General features: G+C 36.2%; 1 protein-coding gene across 8 annotated transcripts in view; it reads left to right on the plus strand.

Moving 5' to 3' along the window:
* The window catches only part of LOC145985162 (ral GTPase-activating protein subunit alpha-1), a 201,986-nt gene that overhangs the window by 147,912 nt on the left and 37,247 nt on the right, over window positions 1-16,827 (plus strand). For all 8 annotated transcript variants that reach the window (XM_083118842.1, XM_083118847.1, XM_083118845.1 and 5 more), the window contains 5 exons: window positions 3,152-3,356; window positions 3,685-3,875; window positions 6,986-7,167; window positions 10,463-10,637; window positions 14,634-14,762. In XM_083118842.1, coding sequence (XP_082974968.1) covers window positions 3,152-3,356; window positions 3,685-3,875; window positions 6,986-7,167; window positions 10,463-10,637; window positions 14,634-14,762 — 882 coding nt within the window. The remainder of the gene's footprint in view (window positions 1-3,151; window positions 3,357-3,684; window positions 3,876-6,985; window positions 7,168-10,462; window positions 10,638-14,633; window positions 14,763-16,827) is intronic.

The following is a 16,827-nucleotide window of genomic DNA, read 5'->3' on the forward strand; positions in this document are numbered from 1 at the left end:
TTTGTATTTCTTTCGTATTTTCTCTTTGCTATTATACATCTTATTTATCCTTTTCCACCACATTCCCCTGCTTGTATTACCCTCCACCCCCCTCTCTCTCTCACTATCTTTCAACCTTCACACACGCAGGGGTAAACTGTTCGCCAAATATTGATTAAACTTTTCTCTATCCACTCCAATCTAGAAAAAAGTAGCGAAAGGACTTGATGTTACCTGTTCTAAAGCCGCTTGGCTATCTTTTCTGTGTCAATCTTGATATAATCTTTGCATTTCTCTCAAGTGTCACCTCCCTGATGCCCTTCAATTGTTCAATGTGTGCTTCGCTTTGTATCCCTTTTAATTGGAAGGAATTTAACATAGCCCATACTTTATTAGGTGAACGAAGCAGATCAGATTAATTGATTTGATTTATCTAACTTCCCTTTCTTCCACTGTTGGCTAATCGTGAAGATGATGAAGTGGGACAATCGCAAACACACATAGGCAGATCACAAAACAAGCTCCACAGAGTATTGTACTGATTGCGAGTTCAGGGGCCAGAGCCTCGTTAGTCTGCTAAATACAGTTCATGGTGTGCTACGTGAAAGAAAGGCTGATATTTGGGAGGCAGATTGAGTATATTGTTTAATTCTTGCGACAATTATGAAAAATTTGGATAAAATTATTTATAAATGCAAGGAACCCCGAAGGCTACAAGAAGTATTTCCGTGTGTGAAACTGGCACAGTCCTCAGGAGAGGGGCAAGACCTTGCACTTCATGGTGGGAAGCAACTTCGGAGCAAACCTATGATAGAAATATGCATAGAGATTAAGAAGAAAAAAAATATGTTTATATACATTGTAGGAAGTAATTTAGGCAAAAGAAGTTATGAAATTTGATCATGGTAGCCATGTACCAATTCCTCTCTTGTTCACATCTTACCTTCCTACAAATGGGATTTCTCTTGTTCATTGCACTTTAAAATTCTTGGAAACTGTTTCAATTACTGACAATTACCACACGAACGATATAAGTCGTCCATTATCCAAAATGCTTGGTTAAAGAATGTGATTTTGTCGTTTTAGATTCAGATAGCAAATTATGCAAAAATTGGACATTTACAGTTGCACAAGTTTCAATATTCGCCTTTGTTTGCCACTGTTAACTTACATTTCAAAACGAAACATCTTGTATTTTTCTTTTCGATATAAAGTTGTATGTCCTGTACATCATATATTCAAGGATGATGACAGAAAGTATGGTAAACAGTGAAAATGGTGAAGAGATATTTTTGGTTTTTCATAATTCTAATGAATGATCTTGACTATACGGTGTTAACAATATTATGAGTTTTTAACTGAAAAGAGCACTGCACTCCATTGAGGGTTAATGAATGATCCTTTTACTTGGCTCACAGGGGTGTTCCGAATTAATACGTCAATATGAATCTTTGCATTTAATTAATGTCTTGTTAGGAAAGTTTTAAAACACTTTTGTTCATTTTGCATTGAACTTTCCTGGCATAAAAAACGTAATTTTCACACAAGATAAAACTAAAAATATTAAAATAAAGGAATCTTGGCTAGATATGGTTCGATAGAAATATGCATAGAGATTGAGAAAACAAATACGTTTACATACATTGTAGGAAGTAATTTAGGCAAAAAGAAAGTTATGAAATTTTATCATGGTAGCCATGTACCAATTCCTCATTTGTTCACACCTTACCTTCATACAAATGGGGATTCTCTTTTTCATTGCACTTTGAAATTCTTGGAAAAAGTTTCAATTACTGACAATTACCACACAAGCGAAATAAGTCATCCATTATCCAAAACACTAGGTTAAAGAATCAAAGTCATGAATCAAAGTTCTTTTGCATACTATATGGAAGTAACATGAAGATATTTTTATTTCTTTCTTTGTCTTTTTAGATTTTTTAATATCATATCATGATTTTGTACTCCCACCTCGGAAAAAGTGCACTTTGGCTGTAGATAGATATTGCAATACTTCTAGCCACCGAAGTGTTAACTCGATCACCAAGTCTTATGTTTCAAGTTTTAAGTAAGGAATAAAATTATAAATAATAAGGTATTACCTGTCACTGTATTTTGTTATGATTTTCGCTTTCTTATTCGGTAAAGTAATGAAAATCCAAAGGATAATAATTTGTGGAGCCTTTCTAGAAACAACAATATTCATAAGAAAAATAAGCACGGAGTCAAGATAAGAATATATTTTTATTGAAGCTTTCATATTCCCCCAAATACTTACTAATATTTCTTGAATCTGTTCGGGTGGGCAGAGGAATTTTTGGGTGGGTGCTTGCCCACCCATTGTGCCGTCCCTGCAATAAAAGTAAATCTAGCAAATAAGTACACTTTCCACCCAACGGGCATGCCACTTACAATGCGTTTGTTGCTGCGTAAGCCCAGATCGCATTGTTTCAACAATCGCTGCAACGTACTCCCAACACTCATGGAGGGAATGTAGGGTAGAAGGAGCCTGTTCTTCCTTTCCTCTAAAGGAAGATGTTTTTTTAAAAAGGGGGAAAAAAGGAATGTAGGCTGAAAAACTAGTGAATAAAGGGACCAGAAAGGAAATAGTTTTAAAAAAGGGAAAATAAGGGAATGTGAGCTGAAAAAGGGAAGTCAAAACCACGTAATCTTGTTGGTGGAAGATAATTATCAACACTGTTGTTATTTATTCCATGATCCGTGTTGAAAAATAAAAAAAGGAGCTCCCTTTAAAATCCGGTCTCTAGTGATTATCCCTTCATCTACTTCATACAATCACCATTTATCCTTGTCATCACTTTTAGCCAAAAATGGCAGAAATGATGTGAAATCCTAATTTTGCATTCCCTAATTTACATTGTCCTGCATTGTACATTCAATCTTTATTATTCCCAATAGAGCAAAATGCTATAAAGTTTTCCCAGATTTAACATTTTCCTGCATTTTAAGTCTTTTCATCTTGATCCCTTGTTCCACTACACAGGTACAGAAAAGTGAAGTAATTTAAAAAAAGAAGGACAAGACAAAAAAAGGACATGCTCTCCTTTTGCTGGATGGATAGTAACTCTACCTAGTTATGATCTATTGCTTTGTTCTGTATACTGATGGGAATTTTGTAGAAGATTGCTGAATTTAATATTTTGCTTTCCAGTTTTTTGTCATGACCAACAATCTCCTGATATCTTTTGTGGAGCTTCCTACATTAGAAGTGCCTGGTGGAGGTGTCACAGCTGGTCTGAAAACTGCTCCATCCCAGGTGCGGGTGATTCTTCGAGACTTGAGTGGCAAAGCCTCGTGGGATGCTTCCATCCTCTACTGCAGCCCCGATGAAGTGAGCAGTCAGCAGGAAGAAACAGGTAAAAACAATGAATGTTCAGAAGATTTACATGAAATATTAGTGTTCAGGCACTTATCTAGTCCAAAGTATGTTCATTTTTCAATTATGCACATGCATAATGGGGTGGAAATTTTGCATATTTTGGTTATTTTGCATTGCTTAATGATTGCAATGATGAGGATTTTTAAGACCACCTTTTTGTTCTTTTCTTTATGCTAAGAATACAACATAAAATTCAAACTGTATTTGAATTTAAATGCCACATTCATGACAGTTGACTACAATTCATTACATTCTGCTGCAGTGCTCTTTAATTGCTTGTTTTCACTCCATTATTCTTATTTCAGAAAATGAATGTGGGCCTTACATGATGCATAAGCATCTGTCAGTATCCGGTAAATCAGATGACTCAATGCTATCTTCATCATTCCTTGGAACCCTTCAGAGTTCTCCACCGAGACACACTATGCGGCACCGTCCTCCTGATGTGCTTCCAACATGGGAAAATGCTGCTGAAGATATGGACAACTTAGATGATGTACGTTAACTAATTACGGGGAACCTCAATTTTACCTTTTTGGGAAGATTGACTAAAAAGGCAGGAAAATGTGTAATCTGGGAAAATTTTATAGTAGTTTTGGTTTGTTCGGGAGAAGAAAGTGAAATGTATAAATTGAAAAATAATGTAAAATCCATGTAAAATGTGACTCAGTTGTTAGCATATGCAGATGATGTAGACTTACTGGGGGATGATGTGAATACAATTAAGAATAATGCTAAAATATTTTTCAAAACTGCTAAAGAGATAGGTTTGGAAGTTAACAAAGAGAAAACTAAATATATGCTTACAGGCCAAAACCAAGTGTTAGATAATAATCAAAATCTAATTATTGATAACAACTCGTTTGAAACAGTTTCCAAATTCAAATACTTAGGAGTAATATTAACAAATGAAAATTATATTAAAGAGGAAATAAAAAGTAGGCTTAATTCAGGAAATGCATGTTACTTCTCTCTTTATAAACTTTTGTCTTCTCGTTTAATATCTAAGAAACTAAAAGTTAATATATACAAAACCGTAATTTTGCCTGTAGTATTATATGGGTGTGAAACTTGGTCCCTTACATTGAAAGAGGAACATAAATTGAGAGTATTTGAAAATAGGATCCTTAGGAAAATATTTGGACCTAAAAGGGATGAGGAGACAGGTGAGTGGAGAATGTTACATAATTTAGAACTACATAAGTTGTATTCATGTCAAGACATTATTAGGATAATTAAATCAAGAAGACTTAGGTGGGCAGGCCATGTGGCACGAATGGGAGAGGAAAGAGGAGTTTACAGGATTCTTGTTGGGAAACCTGATGGTAAGAGACCAGTAGGAAGGCCAAGACGAAGATGGAGGGACAACGTCGAGATGGACCTAAGGGAAATCGGTAGGGATGGAAAAGAGTATATAGATCTTGCTCAAGATAGGGACAGATGGAAGGCCTGTGTTGCTGCAGCCATGAACCTTCGGGTTTAAGAAGGCTAGAGAGTTAGTTAGTTAGTTAATGTAAAATCCAGGATGTATGTATGTATTTCTAAGTGTGTGTGTGTTCATATGATTTTTCATGTAGACTGTTAAAGTGCAGGCATCTTTCCTATTAGAATTCAGTCTTCTCACATTTTACAGCTGTTTAACCTTTCACTCTTGAAACAAACAAATGAATAGTCAGCCTGTCACTTTTCTTTTAATCGTTTAATTTTGGCAGCTGGTCATCTACAGGGTTTGTCCAATAAGTATCGGGACTGAAGTCATAAAAATAAATTTATTGAAGATATATGTACAGTGTGTTAATATTCTTCAAAATCTGACCCTCCTGCATCAATACACCGCTGCCAGCGCTTTTTCCACTCTTCATACGCCTCCTGTCGTGGTCAGGCACCCCATCGACGCCGCTTCAATCGTCCCAAAACGATGTTCTTTCAGGCTCCTTTTGATCCGAGGAAACAAAAAGAAGTTCAGGTGGGAGGGGGGAGCCATATCTGGACTGTAGGGTATTGTGCACAATGTTTGGCCAGTTCCTCCTTCACAATTAGCGATGTGTGACTGGGCGCATTGTCGTGATGCAGCAGCCAGGAATCGGCGATCTCCCTTCGGACGCGGGGGACCCTAATCATCATCGGTCACAATTGAATGCACAGTGGATTTCAGTAAATTTAACTCCTGTGCTATCAAACGAACACTTAACTGGTGATCACTTTGGCCACATTTTCAGCGTTTCGGATCGATGTCAGATGTCCAGCACGTTGTTCGTATTCGACGTCTTCCCGGCCATCTTTGAATTTTTTATGCCACTCAAAAACACTCGTTCTGGACAAGGCTTTGTCCTTGTAAGCCTCACGGATCATATCAAAAGTCTCCGTAGCAGATTTTTTCAGTTTAACGCAAAATTTGATGGCACAATGCTGCTCGATGGTTGGCTGTATCTTGACTCTCGATGCGAGCACTAAACACACTTTCACTTCAGGCGCGACCTACACACTCCAAAGGCTCGGAGGCAACTGAGCTGGGTCTTCTAGCTCACGTGACATCCCGCAACACCGATCCCACCCACAGAGACTGCCTTACACCCCTTCTCATTGGCCGGACAAAATCAATCCCGATATTTATTGGACAAACCCTGTATGGCTGATAAAAACGTATTCAGCAATAGGTTTAAGAACATACATCAGTGATTTTCTCAAATTGTCAAATTGGAAGATTCATATTTCAGGTCATATGTTGATGTAGAGATTTTTTGATTCACTCTTGTGATGACTGGGGCTGAACTGATACCTGTACCAATTCTGATACTCTTATCAAGTCAGACTGGTACCTGCCTGTACTGATGCGTGAAAATTGTAATAAATAAATGTTGTTCAGAATATTGTAATATTAGTGTGTAAGTATTTGTCTCCGATTATATGCTTCAATTTACCAAGAGTTTTGCTATAAAATATTCAAGATTGCTTCAGATTATTAAAATACATGTTATGTAATCACAAAATCCAGTTTTTCACACAAAACTGGTGCAAAATATAACAAAGTTAAAACGTTGCATAATTTCCAGGATAATTAGACTCAACGAAAGACCCAGTATTTTCAGTATTCACCCAGTGAAAGACCTAAATGCCGGAAAAGTATTGGTATTAGTAAATAAATTCTAGCTGATACTTTCCGATACTATCCGCTCAGCTGTAATGATGAGACATGATATGAATCATGATATTTTATATGGAAAATGACATTACATGCTTTTCTAATGTCTTCATCACCTAGGAAGGCCATTGAGTCTTCTACCTTGTGATTTTAGAAAAAAATGCACCGTTTCCAAACCAATTCTGCCATCTGCTAGTTGCTGTTTCCCCTGGTCTTTGAATACAAGTGAACAATGTGACTGGGGTGTTTTTGTTCACCCCCTCCTCCTCCCAAAAGCGGAGTCAAAAAAATTGCAACAGGGACCCTACCATTATTTGCTTCTTTTGTGGACAGTTGAAGAGGAACCATTTTGCTGATTTCCTTCCTACTTGTTCGGGACATTATAGGGAAGTAATGTTGATAATCAGTAAAATGAATGAAACTTAACAACTCAACGTCGTCTAACTGTATTTGGATTTTCATAGCTTCTGCAGTATGTGGGGCATACAAGTCCTGAGTGCTTGGATGGCCTTGACACTCCGAGAAACATTCCAGCAAACCCTCCGCCTTTGTTACCACGGGAAGTTGAGGACGACACTATTACCAATGTACTTAATCAGCGCAATCTGGAACAGGATTATCTTCTGAAACATGGCATTGATATTCAGTAAGTGAAATTTGTGTTTTTCCTTCAAGTATAGTTCTCTAATCTGTTAGGGCTGCCTGGTGTTGTGTTTTATTTACTAGGTTTCAGTATTTGTTGTACACTGAACAATGTTTTCAGCAGCCCTATAATGTTTATCTGTGTGTTTTTTTTATTATTGTTTATTTATTAATTAATTTATTTAATTATTGATTTATTAAGTTCTCTTATTCTCAGAAAGGCTAATCAGTATTGGACCTGCTAGTTTTATTATTATTATATTTTTTGTTGAGTGGAATATTGTTAGATTAAATGGTTTATTTATGTAAATTATTAATGAAATTACTATTAAAAATGAAAATATAAAATAAATATTAAAATAATTAGAATGAGCTAATTGAATATTTACAGAACCACTCTTTATAAGTGTATATATCCCCTGACCAATTATAAAGTGCTCCCCAAACCACTGTGCAATGTGCCTCCATTGATTGCATGGTGACAGGGAGTCCCTTGGCTTTTGTGAGTTAACACAAAAATAAAGGTATCTCTGAAGGTTGTACATTCTGTGAAATGTGGATTAATTGATATATTCATTAATTGATTTGGTGTAAAATGACCTGGACTCATTTGTAATTAAGCTGCTACGTAACCTTCGTGTATGCCATGTTGTGAGAGCCACTTATGCTCCGTGTCTTTGGGTGCACACTGTATACCATGGCTAATCTCGAGGGTTATGGGTTCTTTTCTTTGGAATGTAAATCAGAAAGCAGAGATATATGCCAATGAATATAAGAATGAGAATACATATTCTGAAACCTTCACAATTACAAATATTATATGCTTAAATTCTCAATACAAAATTATATTCTTCGTCGAGGAAAAAAGGTTGGCTTCTTCTTCTTCTTCCTTCTATGGAGTGGTCATCTTCTTCTTTGGGAAAGGTTAACTTCTTCTATTCTTCTATGACAGGATTAACTATTTCTTCTATCCTTCAATAGAAGGATCATCTATTTCTTCTGTAGAAGGATCATCTATTTCTTCTATTCTTCTGTACAATGGTTAAATATTTCTACTATTCTTATGTAGAAGGGATCATCTATTTCTTCTATTCGTCTATAGAAGGATCATCTATTTCTTCTGTTATTCTATAGAAGGATTAAATATTTCTTATATTCTTCTGTAGAAGGATCATCTATTCTTTTCTTGTGTGGAATGGTTAAATATTCCTACTATTCTTATGTAGAAGGATCATCTATTTCTTCTATTCTTCTGTAGATCAATTAAATATTTCTTCTATTCTGTAAAAGGATCATCTATTTCTTCTTTTCTTCCGTAGAATGGTTAAATGTTTCTACTGTTCTTATGAAGAAGGATCGTGTATTTCTTCTATTCTTCTATAGAGCTCTTTCACCTGAGCGTTTTTTTCATTTTATTCGGCCTGAAGCCTTAATTTGGCTAACAAAACTCAGATGGGCGACAAATCTGGATATAGCACCACCTAAATAACGACCAAAGGGACAACCCAGGATCGCTAATGTAAGAGCGCTACCTATGGCCCAGTGCAACTAATGTCAGATAGTGCAACCGTAGTGCTTTGGGGCGACAAATATCAATATAGCGCCATCAAGGGGAAACAACCAAAAACATAACGAGGCATTCCTCCTCGCCAGAGATAAAAGACACGGATTCGAATCGACATCTTGACTTCCTTACTCTCCTATATGTCTAATTCATGAGTATTTTATTAATCATTATAATTCCTCTATTATTTTATATTTCTTATCCTATATTTACAATGGTTTAATCTGTACTCATTATTTTTCATTCGGTTTGTTTAATATAATCACTTTCTGTCTCCTCTAATTTTGTCAATCAATTTACTTTCCGCCTTTCCATCATGCTGCCATGGCCAGAGACAGCAAAACACATGACTTATTATTATATACTAAGTATGTAATTATGAGTATTGTTAAAATATTTAATAAAAATAGTTTCAAAAGATGATGTGCATGAACTAGGGTAGTGGATGGGACGTTCGGGCTACAAATGGCTCTCACATGACATTCAGAACGAGATCATTGATATATTAGGGAGATCGGTTTTGCGTTCCGTGGTAGCAGTTATTATAAGTCTGGAATATTTTTCTATTATGGTTGACGAAACTTGTGACATATCGATCCGTGGACAATTAATATTCTGCATTCGAACTGTGAATGAAAATTTTGATATTTTTTGAGGAATTCATGGGCTTTTATGAGATTCCGAACACTGAGGCCAAAACTTAAAAAAGGGAGAGAGAGAGTCATTCATTAATTTATTTCAGTGAACAGACCCCCCCCTCCAATAATTTTGTGTAGTGGTAATGTTGTTGCCATGTAATTAATGGGTCCCAGGTTTGATAGATTGCACAGTAGTTCAGGTTCCGCTATTAACTGTAGGTCCAGTCCTGATTAGCCTAGCTGAGCATAAAGTGAACATAAAACAAACTAACTTTGGCAATGGAGAAGGAAATTAGTCTATCGAGTTGGGTGATGGTAGTTTTTCGAAGTTGCCAGTATATGGCTAAAGAACAAATAATACTAACTAAATCCATGTAGAAAACGTGTATCCAGTCTGATTTAAGGGTATAAGGTACAGTTTCACATACATTTATTTCCATTCTGTCAAAATGCACGAATGTATTAGAAGACAGAGGTAACAGAGAGTTTTAGATTATGGATTTCTTCTCATACCCCAGTTGTAAGCAGACATTTAAGTCTATTATTAAGCTAGATTAAGCTTATTAAAAATACTATTAATTAATGATTTCCAACTCCCATGTATTTCTTATGGCAGGGCCACATATTTATGGTAAATAGATGATCAATATTTTGGTGCAAAACTGGGCACATTTTGGGATGAAAAGTGGTGTATAAAATGACATTTTGATGTTAAAATGGTGAATATACAAATTAAGCTTGTTCAACAAAATAAGCATTTTATTTCTAATAGCATATTTATGTACTTATCAGAGTGTTAAGTTTATTTTTGTTTAAAGGAATACATTTTTGCTTCTCAAATTTTTACAACAGAATTAATCAATTTTCCATGATGTTGCCTAACTCACAGAATAATTCAGATTTCAGAAAGTGTTGTGTTAGTAAATAAACTCTATATTTCGTGTTTGAGTGTTTATTTTGCATTTTGTAGATCATTTCATATTTTGCAGTCCATTTCACATCATTTCATGATAGAACGTAGGAAAATGTATATCGAACATTCAACTCAGCCTTAATTTTTTTTATTTGTATTAAGTTGTTATTGTATGTAATTCCAGAATGGTGGGGAAAAGGGTGTCTCCAAATGCACATGAACCCCCGCAGTCTCCATTCCAACATTGCCGGCTGCTCTTCTCCCAGCTAGGTCTGGCTGGATGGGAGAGGCGTCCACAACTTCATCTTTTGCGAAAAAATGAAAAGTTACTCAGAGAACTTCGGAATTTGGATTCTCAGGTAATTTCTTCTTTTTATTTCAAACTCTAAAATCAGCGTGATAGTGATTCTGTGGAGAATGATGTTACTTTTTCAATAACAGCAATAAAGATACCAACAATTTTTTTTAAAGAAATTTTTTTATTTTTTATTAATAAGTAAAGACTGGATTTTAAAGGGGAAATTTTACTCTAGAAAGGACAAAAAAAGAGAAAATTATTGCCTAAAAAAGAAGATGAAAAAGGACTATAGTTTATTTTTACACTCCACTAAATATATTATTTTAGATGAAAGCACAGTATATACAGTGAAATCCCGAATTTACGTTCTCGCATTATACGTTTTCCCGCTTAATACGTTCATCCAGTCAGGCCCCGGCAAAAGACCATGTTAAATAATAGGACGTTCACCTTGATCTTACATTTGCTCTAACTCCCGTTTCCCACTTTATATGTTCTTCGAGCCGTGAAAATGTTTTAAAATTTGCCGGAAACCTCTTCTGTTGACCAGACCATGTGACTTCTCCCTCCCCCCTCCTATTTCTTGCTTTCGCATTCCCCACGTGACCTTGAACTTCCAGAAGTTAGGTTTTCATGCTAGAGGAGGGAGGGAAGAGGCATGGTTCCCAGGAGGGGGGGAGGTACACAAGTTGCATTTGTCATACCTCCCTTGAGGGACAGGAAGGGAAAACGGCACTTCTTGCATATATGATTGATTAAAGTTCGATTAATTTTAATCTGAAGTTTTTTCAAGGACTCTATATCATTTGGTTATCAGAATAAAGCTGAAAACGCACAAGCTAAAGTGATCATTTTTTTCTATGGGCAGATAGGGCTATATTTTACTCACTGAGTGAAAAATATTCGTGTCAAATCAATTATGGGGGGGGGAGGGGGTGCGAAGTTGGGATAAATGTTTCTTCTATGTGAGGCAGAGAATGTTTTCTCTATGCTTATTGCGTAACTCGTATGTTATAAAGTGATGGGACCATGAAAAATGAGTGAATAAACGAGGGGTGCGGCAATATTTTCTGAGAGCAGCCAAATTTAGTGCACATCTAAATTCCATTAAAATGCATATTTGGCCAAAATAGCAAGGGGGTTGCCCAAGCGTGGTGCTGTCACACCATCTTCCACATCTTCCTACACATAGGTATATGCATCACGGCATGGTGCAAAGTGCATGAGAAACTACCTTCACCTTTTTCTCATTTGCAGGGGGACAGGGGGCGTTTGCTATCTCATGCCCCCTATTGTATCATCACTAGTCTTGTAATTACTGAAAAGTGCCAAGTATTTCTGCCCCGTTTTTTCTTGCTCGTGTCGAAGTGAGAGCCTCTTACACAAGACAGCTTAACCAATTAACATAATGGTGATAATCGATCTCCCGTCTCCTTTCCTCTGACGTCTAAAATTACGTTGTTACTTTTGAACCTGAATATGCACATTCAACGAACATAGCGTACCGCCAGTAAAAATTTAAAAAAAAGCCCATCTTCCCCTCACAGGAGCTCATTAATCTGCCACTGTGCACAGCTATGCAGTAATTGAAAGATTCAATCCTTTTCTCTTTCTTTAATGCCCGGCATCCGATATCTTGCTCATATGAACGAAGCATTTATATGACAGCATGGGAGAGTGTCTAATCAGTGATATTTCTCCCTCCCCCCTTCTTTCTTTCTGCAACTTGTCTCGGAATGAGCATAAGACTTGTTGTCTTAATGATAAGACTTGTTGAACTGCATTGGGGCCGCTCCACCACCTGGTTGTCTCCCCTTCTTACCATTATAAACTGGTCGGAGGGGTGCCTGCGAGCAGCAGGCAGCTGGCAACAGGCGCCAATGTTTTGTCTCGAAAAATGGCATTGTTTTGAATCTTGCCTACGAAGGTTGTTTTGCTTTGACGATAGGGAACACGAGCACCAGATAGAAATCGAGGACTTGAAAGAAAAAAATACCTTGAACAAAGAGAGCAGTGCAGGAAGGAAATGCACATAATGCCAAGAATAACATAATCGCCTCTTATTATCGGAACGATTCACATGCTGAAAATAAATCATGCAATATTAAACGTTGACGGGAAGACCAAAAAAAAAAAAAAAGGAAACACGTTATTGACGGGGAAACTATTGGTGGGAGGAGTGTTTGCCCTCCGCAAGACTTTTAAATCGTCGATTAATATGGATATAAATAACAATCAGTGGCTTGCCTAAAGGGGGTTGATGGGGGCCATAAGCCCCCCCTCCCTCTGGCCAGTATTAAAAAAAAAGAAGAACGTGAAAGGCAGGAAAAGATGGCAAAGTGAGGACTGACTACTATAAAAAGTATACGTAACCCCATCTCCCTTTCGAAAATTCTGCGCGCGAATTTATTGCAACATCTAAACATGCGTAAGTTTTTTTATATGTGAATGATATATACACTGTGCTTTCATTTAAAATAATATTTTTAGTGGAGTGGAAAAATAAACTAATAGTCCTTTTGTCATTTTCTTTTTTTGAAGGTAAAATACAGTGAATAATCTTACCATCCGATTTGATGAAATTTCTTTGAAACAACTTACCGCATTTCATAGCTTGCTGGCTGCCACTTGTACCTACCTGTCTTTGCCATTTCACTGACACTCAATACTGTTGTCACTGTCACATAGTCAAATTCAAACTATTCAGGTGTGCTGTTTACAACGCGTTTTTTACTGTTTAAACCCAGATCGCATTGTTGAAATAACAATCTTCAACATACTCCCAACACTCATGGAGAGAAGGTAAGGTAGAAGGTGCTTGTTCTTTCCTCTAAGCTGCACCAAACAGACAATTGTTGAATATTTTGTTTAGGGAAAATACAGTCATACAAAATATTTGATATCTTGTCAATAAAGGGATAAAGAAAGATGCTTTTAAAAAATGGAAGAAAGGGAATGTAGGCTGAAAAACTAGTGAATAAAGGGACCAGAAAGGAAAATATTTTTTGAAAAGAGAAAAGAAAGGGAAGTCAAAACCATGTAATCTTGTGGAAAATTATTAACGCTGTTGTTATTTATTCCATAGTCCATGTTGAAAAATGAAAAAAATGAATTCTCTTTATAATGTGGTCTCGATTAGTAAGGACAATACTGAAAATATAATACTATAATAAAATTAGAAAGACATAAAATGTCATTGCTTTGCATTTATCAGTTTAAAACAATTATACACTTGAATTACTAATAAAAGCAAACAATGTTATTTTGTAATGGCTATTAAATATGTTTAAAAAAGTAGTATATCCATGTTTGATACCCAGTGGAGACACATAGTGGGTCGGATCCCTTGTAGGTCCAGTCCTGATTAGCTTTTCTATGCATAAAGTGAACTTAAAAACTAATTCAAACAAAAAAAAAAAAAAAAAAAAAAAGTTGTACATAGAATGAGCAATAAAGTGTGTGAAATTACATGTGAAGGTTCTAGAGTTTGCATTTAATCTTTTTTTTTTTTTTTTTTAAATAATCTTCTTAAAGTACATAAATGTGAACCATCTGAGTATTTGAATTCATTCCTAGGCTTCTGACATTATTTTGTGTGACGTAAGTTGGAATTATGTGGAAAATTCAGTGAAAAATGCAGGCTCGACCAGGACTCGAATGCAGGTCTCTGGCATGCCATGCCATTGCTCTCCCAACTGAGCTACTGAACCAGCCCTGGCTTTGCCTGATTTTTCACTGCTGCTGTTTTATCTGTGTGAAATTGTCTCTTGTCTCTGTGCATAGTACATCTCCTATGTGTGCCAAATCTTAATGTAAGTTAGAATTATTTTGTATGATGTAAGTTATTAGATTAGTCTACTATCTACATGTTTAAACATTGTAACAAACAGTATTTCTAGGCACATGTTTTTTTGAATAATCTGAAATACATTAATATTTATCAGTTTAACACAGGAACTAATTTGTAATTGTCTACTTTGTTGGTGTAATCTGTATGATAGCAGAGTAAATAATAATTCATTATATTCATTCCTGTGGTATTTTGTCTGATTTGCAGCGTTGCAGAGAAACACATAAAATAGCTGTCATTTACGTTGCTGAAGGACAGGAAGACAAGAACTCTATTTTATCAAACATGTGTGGAAGTCAAGCATATGAAGAATTTATTGCAGGGTTGGCTTGGGAGGTAATTGCAATTTAGATTATTTAACTGCTACTTATAATGTATGAATTAGTGGCACATGCCCACATATTTATGTAAGAAATAAAACATGTTACTGTACGCGTGTTCTTCTGTTGTGACGTTAATATTTTACAGTGATCATATTGCTTCCCAGGAGGAAATCAGTTTCTCTTTCTGAAAAATGCGATGTAATTATCGTGAAAGTAATGACTCACAACAGAAGACCACGTGGAAGACGAAGCTAGCTTGAATTTACAAATCCAAAGTTGGTAGAACAGTGCATAAAACTATGCTGTGTTTTTTTAGATTAGTATTTCGCTTGTATGCATGCAGTTCTTTATTATTGCTCTTTTAGTCTGTTTTATGATAGCTGTTAAATCTTACAACAAATCCTTTCAAACTTAAAAGAAGACAGTTTATTGCAGAACCTGTTTTCCCATGGACATTCCACTTTCAGCTGTCCCTCTAATTTGCCTGAATTTGTTCAGGATCGTATCTAATGTAGACAGGCTGTAAGACCTTTATTTATTTATATAGTTAGTTATATTTTTGTTTTATCTCAACAAATTAATTTATTCAAACAGAGGAAGAAGCTGAACACAATTTATTAATAATCTTCAGTGAACTTCAACCAGGAAGGTAGTTCAAAAAGTGAATAAACTTGTATAAGCATTTAAAGTGTGCAGGTCATAATGAAACACATGGGTTAAATGAAGATGATGAAACCAGTTTTTTTTAATCACTTCAAGAATGCACCAGGCGAAAGCATCAGTTGCAGTATTTTGTTAATGGACACTTTCCACCAGGCTTACAGCACGAAGAAGTAACCTCCATTATAGATGTTATTTCTCATTTTAATCACATTTAAGACATAGATTTTGTGCATATAGATTTTGTGCATGTTGCTTATTTTTGTTTTCTGTTCAAATTGAATTGTATTTTGTGCACCTGTGGGCTTTTGAAGCAGTAGATTGCACTTCACAGGCTTCACTGAAGGACTTAAGGTCCAGTTGAATTAACTTATTTAAAGTGTTAAACTTGTGTGACTTTCAGAACTTGCTGCATGTATCGTAGTAGAGTATTGGAACCTCTCTCATTGGTTTTCTTTATGTGTGCTTTATCCTTGTCTTTTGTGGAGATCAAAGGTGTGACTTAACCGTAAAAGCCTATTTTAACCATTGCTAACCAATTGACTGTATATGGGGTGGATATGATGGGTTTCCACTTATAGAAGACTTACTTAGCATATTTTTCAGACAATGAAGCTGTATGTTTTTATTATAAGTGTTAATAATTTCATCATCATAACGTATGAAGACTAAGAGGGGGATCGAAGATAGGCTTATGACAGCCTTTAGCCATTCGCTTGCTAAGCGAGAGGAACGTTGTAAGAGAAAGGGGTTAGCTCTGGAGAGCAACGCCGACACCTAAACTGCAAGGGGACTAGCCCCGTAAAATAAGAACGCACTGACGTCTATTTAAAAACACTACCTTTGTCTGAACAGGCAGGGGGAGGAAAGACATAAGGAAAGTTCATTACCTGAAGTTCTGGGGCGATCTCTTCTCCGCTGGTCCTCGTTGTAATATGGCCCTACTCTGTAAGAAAACTGACGAGGAAACAACTCCGGGCTCCAAACTCTGTACTTTCGTAGACCGATATTCTAAATGATAACTTTAACTTCCCAATGTTCGCTCCTTTTTCTAAACTTACGATGCCTGTGGAGCTCTCTCTCGATAACCGGATTCAACGTAAACTGAAAACAACTAGAAACAGAGTTCTTTTGTAACTACTTCATTTGACGGAAAACTGAAGACAACTAAGAAAGATATTTTCTCACACAACCTATTTAAATGAAATTCGAACTATCGGCCATTACAACGGTTGCCTCGATTGCGTCCTTTGGCAACGTTAGTTCTGTGGGGAAAACGCTGATTCCTGATTTCATTTCCTAATGCAATGTCAGCAGAGTTTCTCCAACTTCTGAAGGTCGCTGCCGTGATGAGCTTTTAAGAAGCTCTTTTTCAATGCTTCAGCTGGACCCTTTTTATTACATGATAAGCTTATTTA

This window comes from Lepisma saccharinum, chromosome 3, assembly GCF_977018435.1.
Source record: "Lepisma saccharinum chromosome 3, izLepSacc3.1, whole genome shotgun sequence".
Lineage (NCBI taxonomy): Eukaryota > Metazoa > Arthropoda > Insecta > Zygentoma > Lepismatidae > Lepisma > Lepisma saccharinum.